The 23,427-nt window shown below is 42.5% G+C and overlaps 1 protein-coding gene across 1 annotated transcript in view; it reads left to right on the plus strand.

The window, feature by feature from the left end:
* The first annotated feature begins 356 nt into the window (after positions 1-356).
* Positions 357-23,427, plus strand: part of LOC149121624 (uncharacterized) — a 30,132-nt gene continuing 7,061 nt past the window's right edge. Inside the window, exons 1-3 of the mRNA XM_089316572.1 lie at positions 357-795; positions 22,198-22,324; positions 22,568-22,660. Coding sequence (XP_089172698.1) covers positions 463-795; positions 22,198-22,324; positions 22,568-22,660 — 553 coding nt within the window. The 5' untranslated portion in view covers positions 357-462. The remainder of the gene's footprint in view (positions 796-22,197; positions 22,325-22,567; positions 22,661-23,427) is intronic.

Below are 23,427 nucleotides of genomic sequence, written 5' to 3' on the forward strand. Positions count from 1 at the left end.
GTGAAATGCTTTGAAAAGAACAAACATCAACAAGACACAAATAAAAATTGTATTCTCACATCTATATGTTAAACTATGCCGTCTACACCTGTGCTAAGAGTTACATTGAAATAATTGCCATTTATTACTTGAGAGAAGCTGCCCAGGAATAAAGCAGCAGGGGGATTTTTCTGAGGGAAACAGCGTGTGTGAGGGAACTGGCATTTGGGACTCAGCTGCAGTGGCTGTCAGTTCTTAAGATTTTGTTCAAGAAAGGAAGAACAGCACCTGACCCTTGAGATTTGGGGTGGGAAGGAAGGGAAGGAGGGATGTAAACAAAAGCAAATGCCCTCTGGTTCCCAGCCTGTCTCCACCTACCCCACACTGAAGCCCTAGGAGAGGGCCAGTAAGTCTATCTAGGAATGCCCTGGCCTGGACTCCATTTCCCAGAGTCACCCGGTGCTCTAACGTTTTCCTCTCTGAATGCCTGTGCGCGTGAATGTGGGAGAACGTGCGCATGCACATGCCTTTCCCTGTGGCTCAGGGTTGGGAACAGATGAAGTTCATTTACTGATCAGAGTGTTCCCTGAGAGGCTGCTTTGCTCTTTCTCCCACATTCACTGGGGCGTCTTGCTCTGCAAGTGCAATTGCAGGCATTTGGGGAGCACACACCCCAGACCTACCACCGGCTGCTTCTGTGCTTCTGCATCTGCCACCCGTGGGTCCCAAATTCCAGTGACTTCTCCTGTCCCACACTCTCCACTTTGCCCTCCAGGTGTCCTGAAGAAAGGGGACGTGCTCCTAAGGTTTTACATGGCAAGTATGGAGAATAGGAAGGGGCATCTATGCATGTGTGGGAGAGGGGTGGGTGTGATGGTGGATGACGGCTCCCAGACATTGATCACTAGCTTCTCAGTGATTCTGGGAGCTTCTCCGGCAGAGTCAAGGCTGGGGCCCAGGTGTTGTGTCTCCCACCGCCGCTTCCCAGTCTCCCAATGCTCGGCCAGTCCCACAGGTTGCCTCACTCAAATTCTCCTTAAAGTACACAGGACGAGTAACGGCACAAGGAGGGCAGTTGAGAGTAAGGTGAAGGAAGGGGTCCCATTCCCTATATTTAAATAAGCCCAGTTCTCACTTTGGGTGGGTCAAAGAATGTTTTCTGGCTGGGCCTCCTGTTATATCCCATGGTAGTTCCAGCTGGGCGGGCTTGGTGGCCTTCAGCTGGGAGCCTGAGGCAGCAGAGAGGTGGAGATAGAAGATCAGAGTAGGATCTGGCTCATGGCCCCCATGCTGGACCCCGTGGACACATCTGACAGCTGGGGCACCTTGTGTTTGGATGTATTTCCCAGCGGCAATGTGAAGCTTGTGCAGTAGCTTTGTGCATTGATCTCTCCTGTGTGTTTAATTAACAGACCCTTTTTCAATCTGGAGCTTGAGGCCATGGAAACACAGCTGATTTATTTTCCTGCTATTCAATTTCTGTCTTCACCCCTTCTTTCTTATGTTATTCGGGATGTCAACTATTACTACCTGCTGCTAATCTCTTTGCAAAGTGAGAAGTGAACTTTTTTTTTTTTTGCAGGCAGAGTGGACAATGAGAGAGAGAGAGAGAGAGAGACAGAGAGAAATGTCTTTCTTTTCCATTGGTTCACCCTCCAATGGCCGCCGTGGCTGGCGTGCTGAGGCCAGTGCACCGTGCTGATCCAAAGGCAGGAGCCAGGTGCTTATCCTTGTCTCCCATGGGGTGCAGGGCCCAAGCACTTGGGCCATCTTCCACTGCACTCCCTGGCCACAGCAGTTAGCTGGCCTGGAAGACGGGCAACTGGGACAGAATCTGGTGTACCAGTGCAGTGCCGCTAGGTGGAGGATTAACCTATTGAGCCGCAGCACTGGCGTGAACTGAAATTAATGCAAGTCTACCATGTGTGTTAATAATGAGCTACTTTAATATGGATTTTCATAAAGTGGAGAGCTATGAAAACATAAATACAGAAAAGTGCAATTTTTCTCTTCTGGTTCTTTACAGTCACTCAATGCTCCACCAAGCTGGTTATCTTACAGTCCATACAGTTTTAATTAAGAGGGCCAATTACTTTTTAAAAAGAAAACATTTATTTATTTGAAAGGCAGAGTTACAGAAAGGAAAGGCACAGAGAGAGAGAGAGAGAGGTCTCCCATCTGCTTGTTCACTCCCCAGATCTTCACAATGGCCAGAACTGCATGGATCTGAAGTCAGGAGCCAGGAACTTCTTCCAGGTCTTCTACACAGATGCAGGGGACCAAGCACTTGGGTCATCTTCCACTGTTTTCCCAGGCCATAGGAGAGAGCTGGATCAGATTGGAGCAGCCAGGTCTCGAACTAGCACCCTTATGGTTTTACCCGCTCAGCCAGAACCCCAGCTTCCAATTACTTTTCTTATTCTGGGTTCTGTGTTTAACCCCATGACATTTTCAACATGGGAGGATATTAGTGATAGATTTTCATAATGACTGTGGTCTGTGTAAGCCTTTGTACAAGGTGTTAATGTGAGGAGGAGTAAAGAAGAAAAGAGAAAATATGCCCCTTCCCCCCAAGAGATGCACACACAGTACAGTAAAAGATGTGGCTTTGGGCTGGCACTGTGATTCAGCAGGTTAATCCTCTGCCTGTGGTACCAGCATCCTATATGGGCACTGGTCAAGTACCAGCTGCTCCTCCTCTGATCCAGCTCTCTGCTGTGGCCTGGGAAGGCAGTATAAGATGGCCCAAGGGCTTTGGCCTCTGCACCCATGTGGGAGACACAGAAGAAGCTCCTGGCTCCTGGCTTTAGATCAGTGCAGTTCTTCTGGCCATTTTAGCCAACTGGGGAGTGAACTAGCAGAAGGAAGACCTTTCTCTCTGTCTATCTGTCTCACTATCTGTAATTCTACCTCTCAAATAAATAAATAAATCATCTTTACAAAAAGAGAGATGTGGCCCTAAAAACTATTGCTATAGACTTTCAGTATAATGAAGTTTTCACTTGATTAACTGAGTGATTCATAGATTCTGTTAGAGTCCTGTTGTCACAAGATTAATAATCTGTGAAACTCATTTAGCATAGTAAAAAATAGGAAGTATAAATAGAAAGGGAATCCTGGATAGAGGTTGTTAGGGTAACAGCATTCTTCTTGTCTAACCTAGTGTGTTTTGACCTTTTCCCCCATGTACTCCCTATCACAGTGCTTGTGAGTGGACAAGCAGTCATGTATTTCTGCTGAAAAGAGTTGCTTCACACCCAGGAAACAACTGTAAGACACTTTCTCAGCAACTATGTTGTGTGTACATTAATACAAACTTGAAAACAGCCAAGAACAGGATTCCTAGACTACTCAGGCTAACTGACTGTTCTTAGCACATCATTCCCTGCTCTGCTCTAAGTTTCTGGCAAGTTTTTAAAATTTTTAGGAGAGATATGTTTCACATGAGAGACATCTGTTAATGTAGTAGTGATGTCTTTAAGAAAATGTGCCATGTGAGGAAGCAGTCTGATGGTATCCATTCATCTTCCCATTTTTTTTGACAGGCAGAGTTAGACAGCGAGAGAGAGAGACAGAAAGGTCTTCCTTCCATTGGTTCACCCCTCACATGGTCGCCACAGCTGGAGTGCTGCACTGATCTGAAGCCAGGAGCCAGGTGCTTCCTCCTGGTCTCCCATGGGGTGCAGGGCCCAAGCACTTGGGCCATCCTCCATTGCCTTCCTGGGCTACAGCAGAGAGCTGGACTGGAAGAGGAGCAACTAGGACAGGACTGGTGGCCCAACTGGGATTAGAACCCAGAGTACCAGTGCTGCAGGTGGAGGATTAGCCTAGGGAGCTATGGCACTGGCCCATTCATCTTCCCATTAATAACTTTCATTGATGTCTACCACAGGGTGGCAGAAGGCAATCATCCTTCTGAATTGCATCAAACCAGGAGAATTCATCTACAGTTTATCCGAGCTTTCTTTGTATGAGGGAATAACCAAAATACTACATTGTGTACAGTGTATTTTTTTAGATTCATTTTATTTACTTGAAAGGCAGATTTACAGAGAGATTGAAAGAGAGGTCTTCCATCTGTTGGTTCACTCCTCAGATGGCCACAATGACTTGGGCTGGGCCAGGTGAACCCAGGAGCTAGGAGCTTCTTCTGGTTCTCACACTTGATTTCAGGGGCCCAAACACTTGGGCCATCACCCTCTGCTTTCCTAGGTGAATTAGTAGGGAGCTATATTGGAAATGGAGCAGCCAGGTCTTGAACTAGTGCCCATGTGGGGTGCTGGCACTGCCAGGGTCTGCTTAACCTACAACACCAGCCCCATGTGCATTTTTTCAAAGTGTGGGAGGGGTTAATTTTTTTCTAATATGACTCAAAGATTATAATTTGTAGTAGATTATTTTGGTTATATTTTGAGTTTCATTAAATTTCTATACTTTTGGAGTTAATGAGTACTAGTAGTTATTTTCTAAAGATTTATTTATTTTACTTGAAAGTCAGAGTTACACACAGAGAGAAGGAGAGGTAGAGAGAGAGAAGTCTTCCATCTGCTGGTTCACTCCCCAATTGGCTACAGTGGTCGGAGCTGTGCCGATCCAAAACCAGGAGCCAGGAGCTTCTTCTGTGTGGTATTATCTTGTTATCCTTGCTTTGGAGAAACAAACTCTCTCCCATCCCTCATTTAAAATGCTTTTTAAAATAGGTTTATTTTGAGGGCTGGCACTGTGGCATGGCAGGTGAGGCTGCCACCTATAGTGCTGGCATCCCATATGGGTGCTTTTTTGAGATCCAGCTTTCTGCTGTGGCCTGGAAAAGCAGTGGAAGATGGCTCAAGTTCTTGGGTTCTGCACCTGCATGGGATATCTGACAGAAAATTCTGGCTCCTGGCTTCAGATAGATCCAGCTCTGGCTATTGCAGCCATTTTCAGAATGAATCAGTGCATGGAAGACCACTCTCTGTGCCTCTGCCTCTCTGTAATTCTGCCTTTTAAATAAACAAATAAAATTTTACATGCTGCACCACTGCACTGGACCCAAGACCTAACAGGTTTTCTGGGTGCTTATCCTGGGGTTCACTTTGAGCACTAAGCACAGTTATTCTGTGTGCCTGAATATTTCATGTTCCTTCATATGGAAAAGTTTTTCTCATGTTCTGAGTGATTGGGCTACATCTGCCCATAGTGGAAACTAAAACTTAATTTGGCATTTGAACACCCAGAGTGCTGATTCCTGTAATCTTCTGAATTTAATCAGAAAATGGGTTTTGAAACATTTGGTCTATGGATAGGCAGGGCAGTTTTCCTGGATCCCTGTGAGAATTGATGAACTGATGGTGTTTTTCTACTCCACATTATTTTCTGAAATTGACTTCATTTCATTTTCTTAAAATAACTATATTTGAAATTTGCTCCCCCCTTCTGAAATGCTTGTGCTTCTGTCCTCCTTATAACCATGCACATGAGTAGCTCTTTTCATTCTCTTTATGATGCTACAAGAGCAATGAGACAATGCAGCTCTCTCCCCTGGCAGCACATTTTCCTCAGTATGTCTCTTTGATTTAGACCCTGGGTTAACTTGGATGCACAAAAGGCTTATATCTAAACCCAGTGTACCTATTGAATGAAAGTTATCATAAAACAAATATGCTTTGTTAACTCTCATCTGTTGTTTTCAAATGTCTTGTGAATGTGTCTTTTATGTCAGTGTCTGTAAGCTGGAGACATCCCACTTAAGGCAGAAGGCTGCTGAGGGACAGCACAACTGTAGCTTTGCTCTATTACTTTACTATGGCTACTCTTTCACCCTTTCCCTTTATTTTATTAAGATTTAAAAATTTTAGTTTAAAGGCAGAGTTACAGAGAAAGAGGCAGAGACAGAAGGATGGGGATCTTGCATCTACTGGTTCATTCAAGAGACTGAAATGAATAATGCTGGCCCAGCCTGGAAGTCCAACCAAGTGTTGCATGTTGGTGCAAGGACCCAAGTACTTGTGCCATCTGTTTCTGCTTCCCCAGTTGCATTAGCAGGGAGCTGGACCAGAAGTGGAACAGCTGTGACTCAAACTGGCACTCATGAGGCTGACATTGTGGCACAATGGGGAAAGCCACCATCTGCAATGCCAGCTTCCCAGATGAGCAGCAGTTCATGTCCCAGTTGCTCCACTTCTAACCTAGCTCCCTTCTGATGGCCTGAGAAAAGCAGCAAAGGATGACTTAAGTGTTTGGGCCATTGTAAGCCATGTGAGAGACCCAGATGAAGTGCCTGGCTCCTGGTTTCTGTGTGGTTCAGCCCTGGCCATGGCAGCCATCTAAGATGGAAGATCTCTCTCTCTCTTTTAGCATTTATTTGCAAGGCAAAGATAGAGAAAGAGAGAGAATGAGAAAGAGATTTTCCATCTGCTGGTCTACTTCCTAGATGGCTGCAATGGCCAGAACTGGGCCAGGCCCAAGCCAGGTGCCAAGAGCTTCATTCAGGTCTCCCACTTGGGTGTCAAGAACCCAGGTATTGGACCATCTTCTACTTTTCCAGGGCCACTAGCAGAGAAGTGGATCAGAAGTGGAGCAGCCAGGACACGAACTGCTGCCTATATGGGATGCCAGCATTGCAGGCAGCAGCTTTACCTGCTAATCCACAATGGCATCCCATCTGACTCTCCCTCCTCTCCATAACTCTGACTATTTTTAAGATTGATTTTATTTATTTGACAGAGTTACTGATAGAGATAGAGACAGATAGAGAGGTCTTCATTCTGCTGGTTCACTCCCCAAATGGCCTCAGTGGCCAGATCTGAGCTAATCTGAAGCCAGGAGCCAGTAGCTTCTTCTGGATCTCCCATGTGGATATAGGGGGCCAAGGACTTGGGACATGCTGTGCCACTTTCCCAAGCACATTAGCAGGCAACTGGATTGTAAGTGGAGCAGCCAAGACCCAAACCGGTGACCATATGGGATGCCAGCCAGGACCTCAACCAGCTGTGCCACAGCACCAGCTCCCACAACTCTGACTTTCAAATAAATCAATCTTTTTTAAAGGGTGGACACACATATTATTTTATTTGGTGGTGGCTTAATCCACTGTGCCACAAAGCCAGCCCCACCCTTTATCCTTCTGATGACTTGTATGTCAAGATCTTGGTAATATCTGCTGAACAAATGTTGGTATTATGTTAGACTGTTCTGTTTTATTTTGGTTCTCATTTGTTGAGTTTATTTTGGCTGTCCCTTTTGGGTAGCAAGCTGTGATGTCAGCAGTGGCTAAAGCTGCCATGTGTTAGGCTGGCACTGATTCTACCTTTCCATTTCTTCAAATGGAAGTGGAATATGAAATCCTCTCAAAACTAACATGCTACAAAGTAACAACTGGAAATCAAGCTTCCTTCCTTCTCACCTAACAGACTCAACTGGTCTCTGTGTTTCTCATTTTAGCCCAAATCTGTATCAGATTTCTAGAGCAGAAGGAAGCTTATTTTTTTAAGGCAGAATTCATAGATGTGGTTGTCCACTCACCTCTGAGAATTAAAGCCATAACTCTGCTTTTTGACTGGTTTTCAGTTTGTGGTGGTGCCATCTCTCACAGGAAGACAGATTCCTCACAGAAGAATACTCCTAGGTGGAAAAAAATTTATGGAGTGGGTTTTCCAAAGTGAAATGGAATTCTGGCCTGGACATCTTTGAGATCATGATCAGCAGAGTGGGGAAATTCTTAGCTATGTCCATTCACACCTTTTCCTTTTGTGTTCAATGTATTCCTCCCTTACATAGTGCTCTGTGCTCTCCTTCTGTTGCACACACACACAAGGCGTGTCTGTGATTGAGGCTGTTTGTGTACCACTGCAGTATCTGGAGTTGCCTTTGTCTCCCTCTCTAATCAGAAACTCAGATGCAAAGTGGGGAAGGGACTGTCACCCTGCCACACAGGGTTTGGGCCCCTTGCTCCTTTACTTTTCCTCAGTGCAGGAGCAGCCTTAAACAGAGCTGTACTGGGTAGTATTATTTCTTTTGGATTTGAATGCTTGGATAGCAAAATAAATAAATATTTTTTTCTTATAGAATGGATTGAGGAGACACTACATAAAGTCAGCAGCAACTTTCTTGGCTCCTGTTACATGTCAAGATGAGTCAGAATATTTAGTGCCATTTGTTAAACTTTTTAAAAAATTAAAAATATTTATTTATTTGAAAGGCAGGGTTACAAAGAGAGAGAGAGAGAGAGAGAGAGAGAGAGAGAGATGTAAATCATTTATCCACTATTTCACACCCCTAATGGCCACAACAGCTGGGGTTGGAGCTGGATTAAAGTCAGGAGCCAGTATCTTCTTCCACATTTCCCATGTGGGAGTAGGAGCACAAGCACCATCCTTTGCAGTTTTCCTAGGCACATGAAGGAGCTGGATCAGAAATAGAGCAACTGGGACATGAACTCATGCACAATATGGAATACCAGCATCACAGGCAATGGCTTTCCCACTATGCTCTACTGTCTGTTTTTAAAATTATTTTTATTTATTATTATTATTATTTATTTTGTTTTATTTTCTTGGAGTTAGAGAGATGCAGAGGCAGAGAGAGAGGGAGAAAGGTCTTCCATCTTCTGGTTTACTCCCCAGATGGCTGCAATGGCTGGAGCTACCCCAAACTGAAGCCAAGAACTGGGAGCCTCTTCCAGTTATCCCACATGGGTTCAGGGGCCCACGGAATTGGGTCATCTTCTACTGCTTCCCCAGACCTTAGAAGAGAGCTGGATCAGAAATGGAGCAGCTGAGACTCAAAGCAGCACCCATAAGGGATGCCAGCAATGCAGGCAGCAGCTTTTCCTTCCAGGACACAGTACCAGCCCCTCTATTGCCTGTTTTATGGAAATATATATTTAAGGGATATTAGAAGGCCATTCAGGCCCTTCCTACAAAACATTTTGCAATAATGATTGACAGTCTACAAGACTGGTTTCAAAGGGAGAGAACTGCAGGGACAGAGAGGCAGTGATATTGAAAGGGTATGAGGAACAAGGGAAGGCAGGAAGGCCAGAAAATCTTGAAAAGTACTCCAATGAATAAAGTAATAGGACACAGGTCATTTGTGCAGATTGCCAAAATGAACCATTTCTATTTTAGGGTTTTCCTTTTTTTTAAATTAGAGATAATTTCTAACATAATTTGTGATATACTTGACTCACTTTTCAGTTTTCTTCTTACAGATAAGATGTGTTTATAAGATGTAGAGGGGATGGTACTGTGGCACTGGCACCCCATATGGGCACCAGTTCTAGCCCCAGCTGCTCCTCTTCTGATCAAGCTCTCAGCTATGGACTGGGAAAAGATGGCTCAAGTACTTAGGCCCCTTTAACCAAGAGGGGACAAAGAAGAAGCTCCTGGCTCCTGGTTTCAGACCAGTGCAGCTCCATCTGTGAGAGCCATTTGGGGAGTGAACCAGCAGATGGAAGACTTTTATCTCTGTCTCTTCCTCTCACTGTCTATAATTTGACCTCTCAAATAAATAAAATGTGAAAAAATAAGATATAGAAAAGTACTGTAATTCAATGCAATAGAACACTCCTAAATATGCAGTTAGCATTAAATTTTTGTTGAGAAAGGGATGAGCTTGGCTTTATGTGTGTCTTGCTTAGAGCAGAATTTTTATGACTAATGATAGGATTAAGAGTCAAAGGTCTGTACTAGTAGATAGAATTAAAAAGGTGAGAATATTCCAACATGGGAAGTGGGATACACAGCAGACTCATAGAATGGCGGATGCCCTAAACAGCACTCTGGCCTCAGAATCAGCCCTTAAGGCATTCAGATATGGCTGAAAAGCCTGTGAGAGTATTTCAGGCATGGGAAGCCAAGACAGTCTGTCAAAAAAAAAAAAAAGAAAGATCTCCACAAGTGAGATGCCAGTTGAAAGAACAGGTCATGAAAGAAGGAGGTACCTTTCTCTGAAGGGAGGAGAGAACTTCCACTTTGACTATGATCTTGTCTAAATATGATCAGAGTCAGTGAACACAAAAGGCTTCCATAGCCTTGGCAACTCATGACAAGAGCCTAGGGTGATTACTGATGCCATAAACAAGAGTGTCAAATTGTTAAGTTCACAACAGGAGTCACTGTGCACTTACTCCTCATGTAGGATCTCTGTCCTTAATGTGTTGTACATTGTGATTTATTGCTATAACGAGTACTCAAACAGTATTTTTCACTTTGTGTTTCCATTTGGGTGCAAACTGTTGAAATATTTACTTAATATATGCTAAACTGATCTTCTGTATATAAAGAGAATCGAAAATGAATCTTGATGTGAATGGAAGGGGAGAGGGAGCGGGGGATGGGAGGGTTGTGGGTGGGAGGGAAGATATGGGGGGAAGCCATTGTAATCCTTTGGAAATTTATATTCATTAAATAAAAGTTAAAAAAATAAAATAAATAAAAAAAGAAATGAAAATGTCCTTAAGACAGTAAAAGTCATCATGACTGAGCACTGAGGAATCTATTGAAATGATTACATTTTAAAAGATTTATTTATATATTTGAAAGGTAGTGTTAGAGTGAGAAAGGGAGAGACTAATCTCTCTGCTTTGTTCTCCTCCAGAATGGCTACAATGACTGGGGCTAGACCAGGCTGATCTCGTAAGATAGGAGCTTCTTCCAGATATCACATGGGTTCAGGGGCCTAGGCATATGGGCAAGCCTTTGCTGTTTTCCCAGACACATTAGCAGGGAGCTGGATAAGTTTGAAACATCAATATCTATGACATATTCCTTGCAGTACAAAGATATAGAACCCATCTGACACAATTAACATCCTATTTATGGATGGGCCAAGTATAACAGCTTCCAACTCTCAACACGTGGACTAGATGGGTTCTGAGAAATTGTGTTATAATAGATATTAATCCATAACTCTTGGTTTAAGCTTTTGTTAGCAGATAATGGCTGTGACTACTTTGGGTCTCTGCTTTGTCACAAGTGAAGGCATTCCGATTAACAGTAATGAGATCAACAGTCAGCAGAATGGTGTCCAGCTGAACTTAAATGGTTTTTCTATTTTATTGTTAGAATAGTGACCTCCTGCAGTACCCTGGCATCTCGATGTAGACAGTAGACATTGGAAGCCATCCCCTTTGCCAAATGCAGTATGTCAAGTTTGGGTCCATCATATATTAAGGAGGCCATAGTAGCCATTCTCATGTTTTACTGTTCTATATCCATGGCCAAAGTCCTACTAGACAACAAGGTTTGGAGAATCACAGGCTCAAGGTGTGTGGGTGACTGTTTTTCCAGTATAGCACAGTTAATAGCCATCTAATTTAATTTTACTGGCACATAGCAAGGTTCCAAGAGAGGCTATTCCTTGCATCACAGCCCTTGAGAAGTAATGGATATCATAACTGATCCAAAGAATTTAGAAGGCGTATGAGCTCCACAAGTGAAGAAGTCACTGAGAGCATTAATGAGAGTGCCTACAGAATTCAATTTGACTGATTTTAGCACTTTTCATTGGAAGGGGGGCCATATAAGCTGGGCTGATTTGTAGCATCCATGACAAATAATTTTTGAAAGGAGGCATGCATTGCACCAAAACCCAGGAAGGACTAAAAGGCATTAGCATTGTATGTTCTTCAAAGGCAGGTCAAATAGTCTCATTCAGGGAGGAAGTCATCAATGTGATGACTTCTTGCTCTCCTGATAAAAGCTGGGTACAGTTAAATTCTTTGCAAAAATTATGTTTGATGGCAAAGTCAATGAAATGCTCATGTATACCCTAGAAAAAGTATCTTTTCAAAGTGAAGGCAAACTAGACTGAGGAGCTGTTGGAAAAGCTTTGAGAAAAACACATTTTCCACTTTTGTAATAATTAAGACGGGTCCTGAAATCTGGTATTGTGATGTCTCCGGCTTTGTGTTGTTGTACAAGATTGCTTTAGCTATTTGAGGTCTCCTGTCTCTCCATATGAATTTCAGCATAATTTTTCCAAATCTGAGAAGAATGGCTTCAGTATTTTGATTGGTATTGCATTGAATCTATAAATTGCTTTTGGAAGTATGGACATTTTGATGATATTCTTCCAATCCATGAGCATGGAAGATTTTTCCATTTTTTGGTATCCTCTTCTATCCCTTTCTTTAAGGTTTTGTAATCCTCATCGTAGAGATCTTTAATGTCCTTGGTTAAGTTTATTCCAAGGTATTTGATTGTTTTGGTGGCTATTTTGAATGGGATTGATCTTACCAGTTCATTCTCAGCCCTGGCATTGCCTGTGTATACAAAGGGTGTTGATTTTTGTGCATTGATTTTATATCATGCTACTTTGCCAAACTCTTCTATGAGTTCCAATAGTCTCTCAGTAGAGTTCTTTGGATCCCCTTAATAAAGAACCATATCATCTGCCAAGAGGGATCGTTTGACTTCTTCCTTCCCAATTTGTATCCCTTTAATTTCTTTTTCTTGCCTAATGGCTCTGGATAAAACTTTCAAACTATATTGAATAGCAGTGGTGAGAGTGGGCATCACTGTCTGGTGCCAGATCTCAGTGGAAATGCTTTCAACTTTTCCCCATTCAATAGGATGCTGGCCATGGGTTTTTCATAAATTGCTTTGATTGTATTGAGGAATTTTCCTTATATGACCAGTTTTCTTGGAGTTTTCATTATGAAAGTGTATTGTATTTATCAAATGCTTACTCTGCATCTTTTGAGATAATCGTATGGTTTTTCTTTTCTGATTTTTTTTCTGATTTTTTTTCTGATTTCTCTTTTGATTTATTCTATGACCCATTGTTCATTCAGGAGCGTGTTGTTCATTCTCCATGTTTTTGCATATGCTCTAGGGATTCCTGAGTTGCTAATTTCCAACCTCATTCCTTTATGGTCTGAGAAGCTGCATGGTATGATTCTAATTCTTTTGAATTTGCTGAGACTTGCTTTATGGCCTAGTATGTGGTCAGTCCTAGAGTAGGTTCCATGCACTGCTGAGAAAAATGTGTATTCTGGAACTGTAGGATGAAAAGTTCTGTAGATATCTGTTAGATCCATTTGGGCTATAGTGCCAATTAAATATGCTGTTTCCTTTTTGATCTTCTGTACAGTTTATCTGTCTGTTTCTGAGAGTGGAGTATTGAAGTCCTCTGTACTATTGTATTGGGGTCTATGTCTCCCTTTAAGTCCCATAAAAATTTTTTAAATAAACCAGTGCCCCATAATAAGGTGCATACATATTTATAATAGTTACATCTTCCTGTTGAATTGATCCCTTCTCATTATATAAAGCCCCTCTTTGTCTCTCTTAACAGTTTTTTGTTAAAGTTTATTTTATCTGATATTACAATGGCTACACCAGCTCTTTTTTCATTTCTGTTAGCATGGAATAACTTTTTCAAACCTTCCACTTTCAGTCTGCATGCATCTTTGTTGGAAAGATGTGTTTCTTTTAAGCAGCAAATAGATGGGTTTGGTTCCTTAATCCACTCAGTCAGTCTGTCTTTTAACTTGACAGTTGAGGCCATTAACGTTCAATGTGACTACTGATAAGTAGTAACTTTGCCCTGCCATTTGCCAAAGATATTTTCTAATATGTGCTTTGAACGTCCTATGATCTTTTACTGTGAGGTTTTCTTCCTTTACCTTCTTTCATATTGATGGCTGTTTCTGTGTTTCTGTGTGTATCACATCTTAAACATCTTTTGCAGGGCTGGACGAGTGATGACAATTTCTTTCAATTTCTGTTTGCTATGAAAGGTCTTTATTTCACCTTCATTCACAAATGTGAGCTTTGCAGGATATAATATTATGGGCTGGCAGTTTTCCTCTCTTAGTAGTTGCGCTATATCTTGCCATTCCCTGCTATCCTGTAGGGTTTCTGATGAGAAGTCTGCTGTGAGTCTAATTGGAGATCCTCTGAGAGTAATCTGACGTTTCTCTCTTGCACATTTTAGGATCTTTTCTTTGTATTTCACTGTGGTGAGTTTTATTACAACGTGTTGTGATGAGGATCTCTTCTGGTCATATTTACTAGGAGTTCTATGAGCTTCCTGTACTAGGATGTCTGTGTTCTTCTCCAAACCTGGGAAGTTTTCTGCTAGTATCTCACTGAAAAGGCCTTCTAATCCTTTCTCTCCATGCCTTCAGGAACTCCTAGAACCCAAATGTTGTTTTTTTTTTTTTAATAGTATCCTGTAGATTCCCAACAATATTTGTTAGATTTCTAATTTCCTCTTCTTTTCTTTGGTTTGACTGTATACATTCTTGTGCTCTGTCTTCGAAGTCCAATATTTTCTCTTCTGCTTCACTCATTCTGCTTTTAAGGCTCTCTAATGTGTTTGTCATTTGATCTATTGAATTCTTCATTTCATTATGATTTCTCATCACTATCACAGTTTCATCTTCTACTAGTTTTTCATTTCGTTTGCTCCTTAAGATTTCATTTTCATGAGAGAGAAAATGTCAATTAAGGATTTCTGTAGTTCAAGAATTTGTTTTTGAGAACTTCTAAATGTTGTTTTCATAAATTTTTTGAATCCGTATCTTGCGTTTCTTCTATCTCATCATCTTCATAGTCTTGAATTAGGGTGTCTTGTTCATTCAGGGGTGTTATGATATCTTCTTTTTTCTTTTTTCCTCAGTTTCCTCATTCATTGCTTGGCATTGTGAATATATTCTTTGGTTTCTATCTCTATTTTTTTTGCTGTGGTGGTTTTTCTCTTATACATTGACTCTAGATTAAGTGGACTGTCTGCTTTTGATGGATCCTTAGAGGCTTGTGATGGGTGTGGCCACAGAGCTCTGTTCGGTTCTTCAGGGTTAATGGTGACACACCCCGGTTAGGCATGCTAAATATTCTCTTTCTCTCCTTTTTTTTCAATTCAGAAGGGAAGTAATTCCACACAGCTGAGTGTAATTGAAGGCAGTCATTGTCTGAGCTCTGGCCCCTGTGGGTATAATATTCATCTGCTCTGTCACAAGGACCACCCAAAGGATCTGTGCAGTCCTCAGTGTAAGCTCACATTTCCCTGCAATCTCTCATAAGGTTGCCAAGTTTACCAAGTTTGTGGCAACTCCCGAGAGTACTCACGTCTCAGGCACTCCATGAGTTCTCTCACACACCTTCAGCTTTTTTTTTTTTCACAGTCTCAGTTCATAAGCTCCACACATTCACTAGGTCCTAACCTCCTGTTATTTCTCCCCACCAGAGTCAGGTTTTTCTGTTTGGCTTAGGGCAGGCACAGCCCTGAGGTGGCATAGCTTTTATGTATATCCAGAATGGTGCCTGCTCTTTGTCTTGCTCACCTTTGTAAGGTGAGTGAGAAAAAGAATCGTGTCCGTACTGGTCCCTTTTATTTTATTTTATTTTATTTATTTTTTTCTCTCCTCTAGTTAGACTGGTGGACTTTCCCCCATGGGGCTTCAAGCCTCATTCCCTCTAGGCTCTTCCTGCTGCTTCCCCACCAGTGTCAGGCTACTGAGGTTTCACCTCACCTCCCTTTCCAGAGCTGGTGCATAGACTTGGCAGCTGGGGTCCTGAGCCGTGGGCACCTGTGTCCTCCACATAGGTTCACCGTGTCCCACTACTTCTGGAAGAGTTTCCTCTGAAGTTTTTTCTGTAACTCTTCCCTGAAACTACAGTATCTCCACTTTTATTAAACTATCTTTTCCTGGATTATCAGTGTGCTCCCTCCCTATTCCACCATCTTGGAGGACTCCTTCCCCCTGTATTCTAATAGTCCTCCCTGGTAGCTCAAGGAAGTTTTGCCAGGATCTTTGTAAAAAAGATGAAACATATTGTATTTCAGGAGAAAAGTGCTTTGTGTAGTGTCACATGATTTGTAAATGCCTGGCACCCTAACTTCTGTCTAATGTGCTCCACTTTGCCACACTTAATTAAAAAACATTTATTTTTCAGATCCATTTCAGAAATTGTCACCAGTTCACATAGTATTGCTTTAGAAAATTTTCCTGAGCATGTCTTCCCTTTTGCTACTAATGCTATGTTTAGAGTGTGTGACTTCAAAAAGCATATCATGAGGCCGGTGCTGTGGCACAGTGGGATAATGCCCTGTCCTGAAGCACCCACATCCCATATGGGCATGGGCTCAGGACTTGGCTGTTCCACTTCTGCTATGGCCTGGGAAAGCAGTAGAATATGGCTGAAATACTTGGGTCCTTGTACCCATGTGGGAGACCTGGAAGAAGCTCCTGGCTTTGGATTGGTGCAGCTCTGGCCATTGCAGCCATTTGCGGAGTGAGCCATTGGATGGGAGACCTCTCTCTCTCTCTCTCTCTCTGTGCCTCTCCTCTCTCTGTGTAACTTTGACTTTCAAATAAATAAATAAATCTTTAAAAAAAAGCATATCATAAAAATTTCCCCCTTTCAGTAATTTCTTCTTGAACAATATGCAGTATACATGCAGCTACAGAAAACTACTCTGAACCTTTATCCTGCTTTCTGAAATAGTAAAATTATATTAAACTAGATTTCATGCAATAATAAGCTTATTAAAATATAAACCAAAAGAACACAATGACCATATATAAGCTGAAATGTGAAGCACAACCATATGATCTCCAGATAATTTATTTGTATGAATCCCAGGAATATTTTTTTAGTGTCAGCAGCTTTCCTAAGTTCTAACTGATAGGCAAAGATTGTGTTTATAGGAGCTTTTTTCTAAGCTTTTAAAAAATTTATTTGAAAATATTGTATATAGAGGAGAGACCCAGAGAGATCTTCCTTCTGCTTTTTCACGTCACAGATGGCCTCATTTAGCAGGGCTGGGACAGAATGAGGCCAGGAACCAAGATCTTCATCTGGATTTCCCACATTGGTAGCATTTGCCCAAGTATTTGGATCATCTTTCATTGCTTTGCTCAGGCCATCAGCAGGAAGCTAGATCAAAAGCAGAACAGCCAGAACATGAACCAGTGCTCATATGGGGGGCTTGCATTGCAGACAGCAGGTTTACTTGCTATGTGACAATGCTGGCCTTGTTTTAATGCAACTTCTAAATGAAATTTTGAAGTTGTATGCATTGTAGTTTGCATGTAACTCAACTTTCTGCCATACTTAATGATATGTATCAGCATTTGAAGTAAGACAAATCAGAAAACACAATGGCTTAAGAAATAGCCATTTGATTTGCAGTTCTTTTATTTATTTTTTGACAGGCAGAGTGGACAGTGAGAGAGAGAGAAAGGTCTTCCTTTTCCGTTGGTTCACTCCCCAGTGGCCGCTGTGGCAGGCGTGCTGTGGCCGGCGCACCACGCTGATCTGAAGCCAGGAACCAAGTGCTTCTCCTGGTCTCCCATGTGGGTGCAGGGCTCAAGGACTTGGGCCATTCTCCACTGCACTCCTGGGCCACAGCAGAGAGCTGGACTGGAAGAGGAGCAACTGGGACAGAATCTGGCACCCCAACTGGGACTAGAACCCGGGGTGCCAGCACCTCAGGCAGAGGATTAGCCTATTGAGCCATGGTGCCAGCCCTGATTTGCAGTTCTGACCCCATGTTATGGGCTGCACTCAGCTGGGCAGTTCCTGTGATCACTCCAGGAGCAGAAATGAGAGTTTAGTCACTTGGAGAACTTATTGAGGCTTCACTTAAGTGTCTTGGGTTTGTGGTGAATCTTGGCTACATATTATCATTTTTTTGACAGGCAGAGTTAGTGAGAGAGAAAGGTCTTCCTTCTGTTGGTTCACCCCTAAATGGCCACTATGGCTAGCATGCTGTGCCAATCCAAAGCCAGGGCCACATGCTTCCTCCTGATCTCCCATGTGTGTGCAGAGGCCCAAGCACTTGGGTCATCCTCCACTCTGCCTTCCCAGGCCACAGCAGAGAGCTGGACTGGAAGAGGAGCAACCAGGACAGAACCAGCACCCCAACTGGGACTAGAACCTGGAGTACTGGTGCCACAAGCAGAGGATTAGCCTAGTGAGCTGCAACGCCAGCCTACATACTATCTCTTCAACAGGCAGGCCCCAGGGTTTTTCAGAAGATAACAACTGTCAGAAAAAGAAAATCTGAAAAGGCAAATACATTACAAATTGTCTATTTCTGGTGCTGGTTCTGTGGCATAGCAGGTAAGGCCACCACCTGCAGTGCCAGCATCCCATATGGGTGTCAGTTCGAGACTCGGCTGCTCCACTTCTGATCCAGCTCTTTGCTATGGCCTGGGAAAACAGTAGAAGATGGACAAAGTCCTTGGGCCCCTGCTCCCATGTGGGAGACCTTGAAGAAGCTCCTGGCTCCTATCTTTGTATCTACACAGCTCCAGCCTTTCACTGCCATCTCAGGAGTGAACCTGTGGTTCGAAGACGACTCTCCCTCCCTCCCTCCCTCCCTCCCTTTCTGTGTCTCTCTCCCTCTCTCTGTATAGCTCTTTCAAATAAATAAATTTTTTATCAAATTGTCTATTTGTATCACATTTTCACATTTACTGGTATCTCATGGGGTAAATGAAGTGAAATGGTGAAATTCAGGGTCTTTTTAAAAAAGATTTATTTATTTATTTGAAAGAGTTTCACACACAGAGAGTGAGAGGCAGAGAGAGAAAGGTCTTCCATCTGCTGGTTCACTCCTAGTTCGCTGCAATGGATAGAGTTGTGCCAATCCAAAGCCAGGATCCAGGAGCTTCCTCTGGGTCTCCCACATGGGTGCAGGGGCCCAAGGACTTGGGCCATCTTCTACTGCTTTCCCAGGCCATAGCAGAAAGCTGGATCAGAAGTGGAGCAGCTGGGAATTGAACCAGTGCCCATATGGGATGCCAGCACTACAGGTGGCAGCTTTTCCCACTAGGTCACAGTGCCAGCCCCAATCCAGGGTTTTGTGAAGGGATGAATACAGGGAAAGGTTCTATTTAGAATCATTACTGGTAAAGTGTACTGCATGAAATATACAGTATGTGTATTTGTTAACTTTCTTTAGTATAAACGTTGATAACAACATAATGTTTATCTATGATAACCTCATTTATTTCAACACTCTGAATATTTCTCTTTACTTTTACATTATTATTTTACAAAATTTGTACATAATGCTTTTATTAAACCAATGATACCTTCTGTTTAATCTCTGCCACTTAATATAGGTGGGTGCATTTTCCTATATACATGTATATTCCTCCACAGTGAAGCTGATGTTTTCTTGGTTATTGTATTTATTATTCTTTATTCATTCCATCATATTCTTTTTTTCCCACTGTTCAGTGCATAAGGAAACCAGAGGGTTTTTTTTAAGTTTCATTTATTTATTGAAAGAGTTGCAGAGAGAGAGAGAGAAAGAAAGCCTTCTATCTGCTGTCTCACCCTCCAAATTACTGCAAAGGCCAAAAGCTGAGCTGATCCAAAGCCAAGACCCAAGAGCTTCTGGGTCTCCCATGCAGGTGTAGTGTCCCAAGGACTTGGGCCATGTTCCACTGCTTTCTCAGGACATAGCAGGGAGCTAGATTGTACATTCAGCAGGAAGGATTTGAACCAGCCCCCATATGGAATGCTGGCACTGCAGGCAGCAACTTTACCTGTTATGCCACAGCGTTGGCCTCCAGAGTTTTCTTTGAACTCCTGCCATTCACCTTCTCTCCCAGGTATGATTCTAGGCCCTCCACATGATTCTAGGAGGAAGGAAAATCAATATATCACTTGTAAGTGTTTTTTTTTTTTCTCAAATTATTCCCCAGCTTGTCAGTACTCATTTTAGGAGTTTAATGATAGTTTTTTTTTAGATTTTTTTTATTTATTTGAAAGTCAGAGTTACAGAGAAGCAGAGGGAGAGAGAGAGTCTTCCATCCACTGGTTCACCCCCCAGTTTGCCACAATGGCTGGAGTTGCACTGATCCAAAGCTAGAACTGAAGAGCTTCTTCTGGGTCTCCCACATGGGTACAGGGGCCCAAGGATGTAGGTCATCTTCTACTGCTTTTCCAGGCCATAGCAGAGAACTGGATTGGAAGCAAAGCCACTGGGACTTGAACTGGCACCAATCTGGGATGCCAGCACTGCAGGTAGTGGCTTTACCTGCTATGTCACAGTGCTGGTCCCAGTACACTAGTTAATTAAAATGGAAAAATACAGAGCTGGCTCTGTGGCTCAGTGGGTTAATGCCCTGGTCTGAAGTATCGGCATAAAATTTGTCCTCATGAAATATGCAGAAATGAATGATGAATTTGGCATTATTGTGAAACATTATCGTCATCTTTAATAATGCAGTTTGGTCTCTTGTTTTTCTGTTGCTATAGCAAAATATATATTTGTTACATGAATTGAGTTGAAACTAAGCACAATGTGCTACATTTTGGGGGTCATGTTGTGTGAATCAGTCTTTGTTGTCACATAGATGATGTACTGAGCAGTGTTTTAGTGCTATCTATGAAGTTAACACAGCATTCTGCAAGAGGAAGAGTTACCGAGTGCTAAAGCACAAATCAGTTAAGTTTGTTTTTGAATTTTTAGAGTAATGGAGTCCTTAATACCTTTGAGAAGCTTAATTGGATTCGGGAATATGATAAGGAATGTGTGGAGAAGAGAATCTACTAGAGGCTCATTTATTTTTTAAGATTATTTCGTTGAAAGGCAGACTTACAGAGATTGGGAGAGACAGGGAGACAAAAGGAGATATCTTCTATCTACTGTTTCCTTCCCCAAATGCCTGCAATGGCTGGGACTGGACCAGGCCAAAGCCAGCAGCCTGGAACTCCATCTAGGTCTCCCATATTGGTGGAAGGGTCCAAATACTCAGGACATTTTCACTTCTCTTTCAGTCAGATTAGCAGGGAACTGGATTGGAAGTGGAGCAGCCAGGACTCAAATCCTCTGTTTACATGGGATGCCAGCAGTGATGGTGGAGGCTTAGGTTGCTGCATCACAATTCTGGTGACTATTGCAGGTTCTTAAACAAATCTCTAAGCATTTTTCTCAGTGAGTCACAAGTGCAGATTGTACTGCAGACATTCCCAGGTTCTCTTTTTGGGCAAATAATTCCATTGCTTTCACCTTAATTATGTATAATGTTATTTCAAATGTTTATCATTTGAATGTTTTGGGCAAGTAATTCCATTGCTTTCTTTTTTTTTTTTTTTTTTTTTTTTTTTTGGACAGGCAGAGTGGACAGTGAGAGAGAGAGACAGAAATGTTTTCCTTTTGCCATTGGTTCACCCTCCAATGGCTGCCATGTCTGGCACACTGTGGCAGGCGCACCACGCTGATCCAAAGGCAGGAGCCAGGTGCTTCTCCTGGTCTCCCATGGAGTGCTGGGCCCAAGTACTTGGGCCATCCTCCACTGCTCTCCCGGGCCACAGCAGAGAGCTGGCCTGGAAGAGGGGTAACCGGGAAAGAATCCGGCACCTCGACCGGGACTAGAACCTGGTGTGCCAGCGCCGCAAGGCAGAGGATTAAGCTAGTGAGCCATGGAGCTGGCCACCATTGCTTTCACTTTAATTAGGTATAATGTTATTTCAATTGTTTATCAGTAGAATAATCATAGACTAGGGCAAAAACTAATTTGTATTCTTTGTCTTACCTGTATTTTCTCTCTTACTTAAAAATATTTATTAGCTTGATAGAGAAAGAAGTTGATGGACTGAGAGATAGAGAGCTTTGACACATTAATTCACTCCCTAGATAACCATACCAAACATAGTTGGGGCAGGACTGAAGCCAGAATTAAGAAATGGAATCTAGGCCTCCTTCATTGGTGACATCACAACTGTTTCCCCAGGTCTGTATTACCTGTGAGCTAAAAACTGCAGCTGGCATTGGAAATCAAACATAGACACTCTGAGGTGGCACCAGAAACACTAAGCTTAATGCCTGTCCTGTCTTTTAATGTATTTTTTCTCTGACATATTGGAAATGATAGGCATGGTGTTTTCCTGAAAATTATCTTCTGTTCATTCCCATCATAGTTTCACTGATGCTTTCTTGCCTTTTTTCCTCAATGCTTCTACATACTTCTCCTTAACCCTGCCCATTCAAGAGTCAATATTGCCCCTCTGTTAGCCTGCTGTGCAATTCCCCTTGACAAATGTGGCCTTTGTGATTTGAACTACTTGTTTCCCTCCAGCTTAGGCATTTCTCACAGCCTGTAGATCATGGGTTTGACTCTTTTGAATGCTTCTGTGTGGATTTCTAAACACTCAACAAGTTTAATGAGAAACCATATCCTTTCTTTTTTCCTTTGTATCCACACACAACTGTGGGTGTTTATTTTGTGATAGAATTAATATGTTGACTGGAAGTGTAATATTACAGGTGATGATAGCATTTGAAGACCTGGCTGTGTACTTTACTTGGGAGGAATGGCAGAAAATGAACAATGCTCAGAAAATCCTGTACAGAGATGTGATGCTGGAGACCTACAGCAGCCTGTTCTCCTCGGGTGAGTAACACCCATCACATACCCAGTGATAACATTTTCTTGCTATTTGACAAATAAGGGAACACATTATAATGTTTAATATTGGGCTGGTGTAGAATTTGAGTCCAGGAATGATCTGAATATCTACCCTCTAATAAAAGATTCAAATTGGAACATTTGTTACATAGCTCCTGGACCAAGCTGCAGTCCTTTAAATAACCCAAGATAGTGATTTCACAAAGTCTTACATGTTTCCATGAATAGGGCACTGCATTACCAAACCTGACTTGATCTTCAAGTTGGAGCAAGGAACAGAGCCATGGATAGTGGAAGAATGCCTGAATCAGAGCCTTCCAGGTCAGTCTGCACATAAGAGAGAGGGAGACCAAGGCAGAAATTCTGCAGATGGTGACTGGTGTTCTTTCCATGAATTTTTCTCAAGCCTTACTCCTGATGACAGCTGGTTTTGTGCATCAGACACAGGCATTCTAGAGTATTTAGTGATACCAGTGTCTTTCTAACTTCTGTTCTTAGTGAAGATGTTCTTTGAATAAAAAAAATCCAATCATTTTCTGATGTTACTAAGGCTTTTATCTAGGTTTGATAATTCCCCAAATTCTAACTTGTCCTTCTCTAAACTTTCATACCTTTTCCTTCATGCACTTATTAGTTCCTTCAGTGCTTGTTAATTAGGCAATGTACAGAAACATTTTTTTTAAGATTAATGTTTCTGTTTTTTTTTTAAAGATTTATTTATTTATTTGAAAGTCAGAGAGAGGAGAAGGAGAGGGAGAGAGAGAGGTTTTCCATCCACTGGTTCACTTCCCAATTGGCTGTCATGGCTGGAGCTGCACTGATCCAAAGCCAGGAGCCAGGAGCTTCTTCCAGGTCTCCCACATGGGTACAGGGGTCCAAGGACTTGGGCCATTTTCTACTGCTTTCCCAGGCCATAGCAGAGTGCTGGATCAGAAGTGCATCAGCTAGGACTTGAACTGGTGCCCATAAGTGATGTTGGCACTGCAGGTGGTGGCTTTACCTGCTATGCTACAATGCTGGCCCCCAGAAACATATTTCTAACTCATTGCTCAAATTGAGTACCCACTCATGATTTTGCGCAGGCATAG

The sequence above is a fragment of the Oryctolagus cuniculus genome, chromosome 16 (genome assembly GCF_051225735.1).
Source record: "Oryctolagus cuniculus isolate XC-2025 breed Fujian yellow rabbit chromosome 16, ASM5122573v1, whole genome shotgun sequence".
NCBI lineage: Eukaryota > Metazoa > Chordata > Mammalia > Lagomorpha > Leporidae > Oryctolagus > Oryctolagus cuniculus.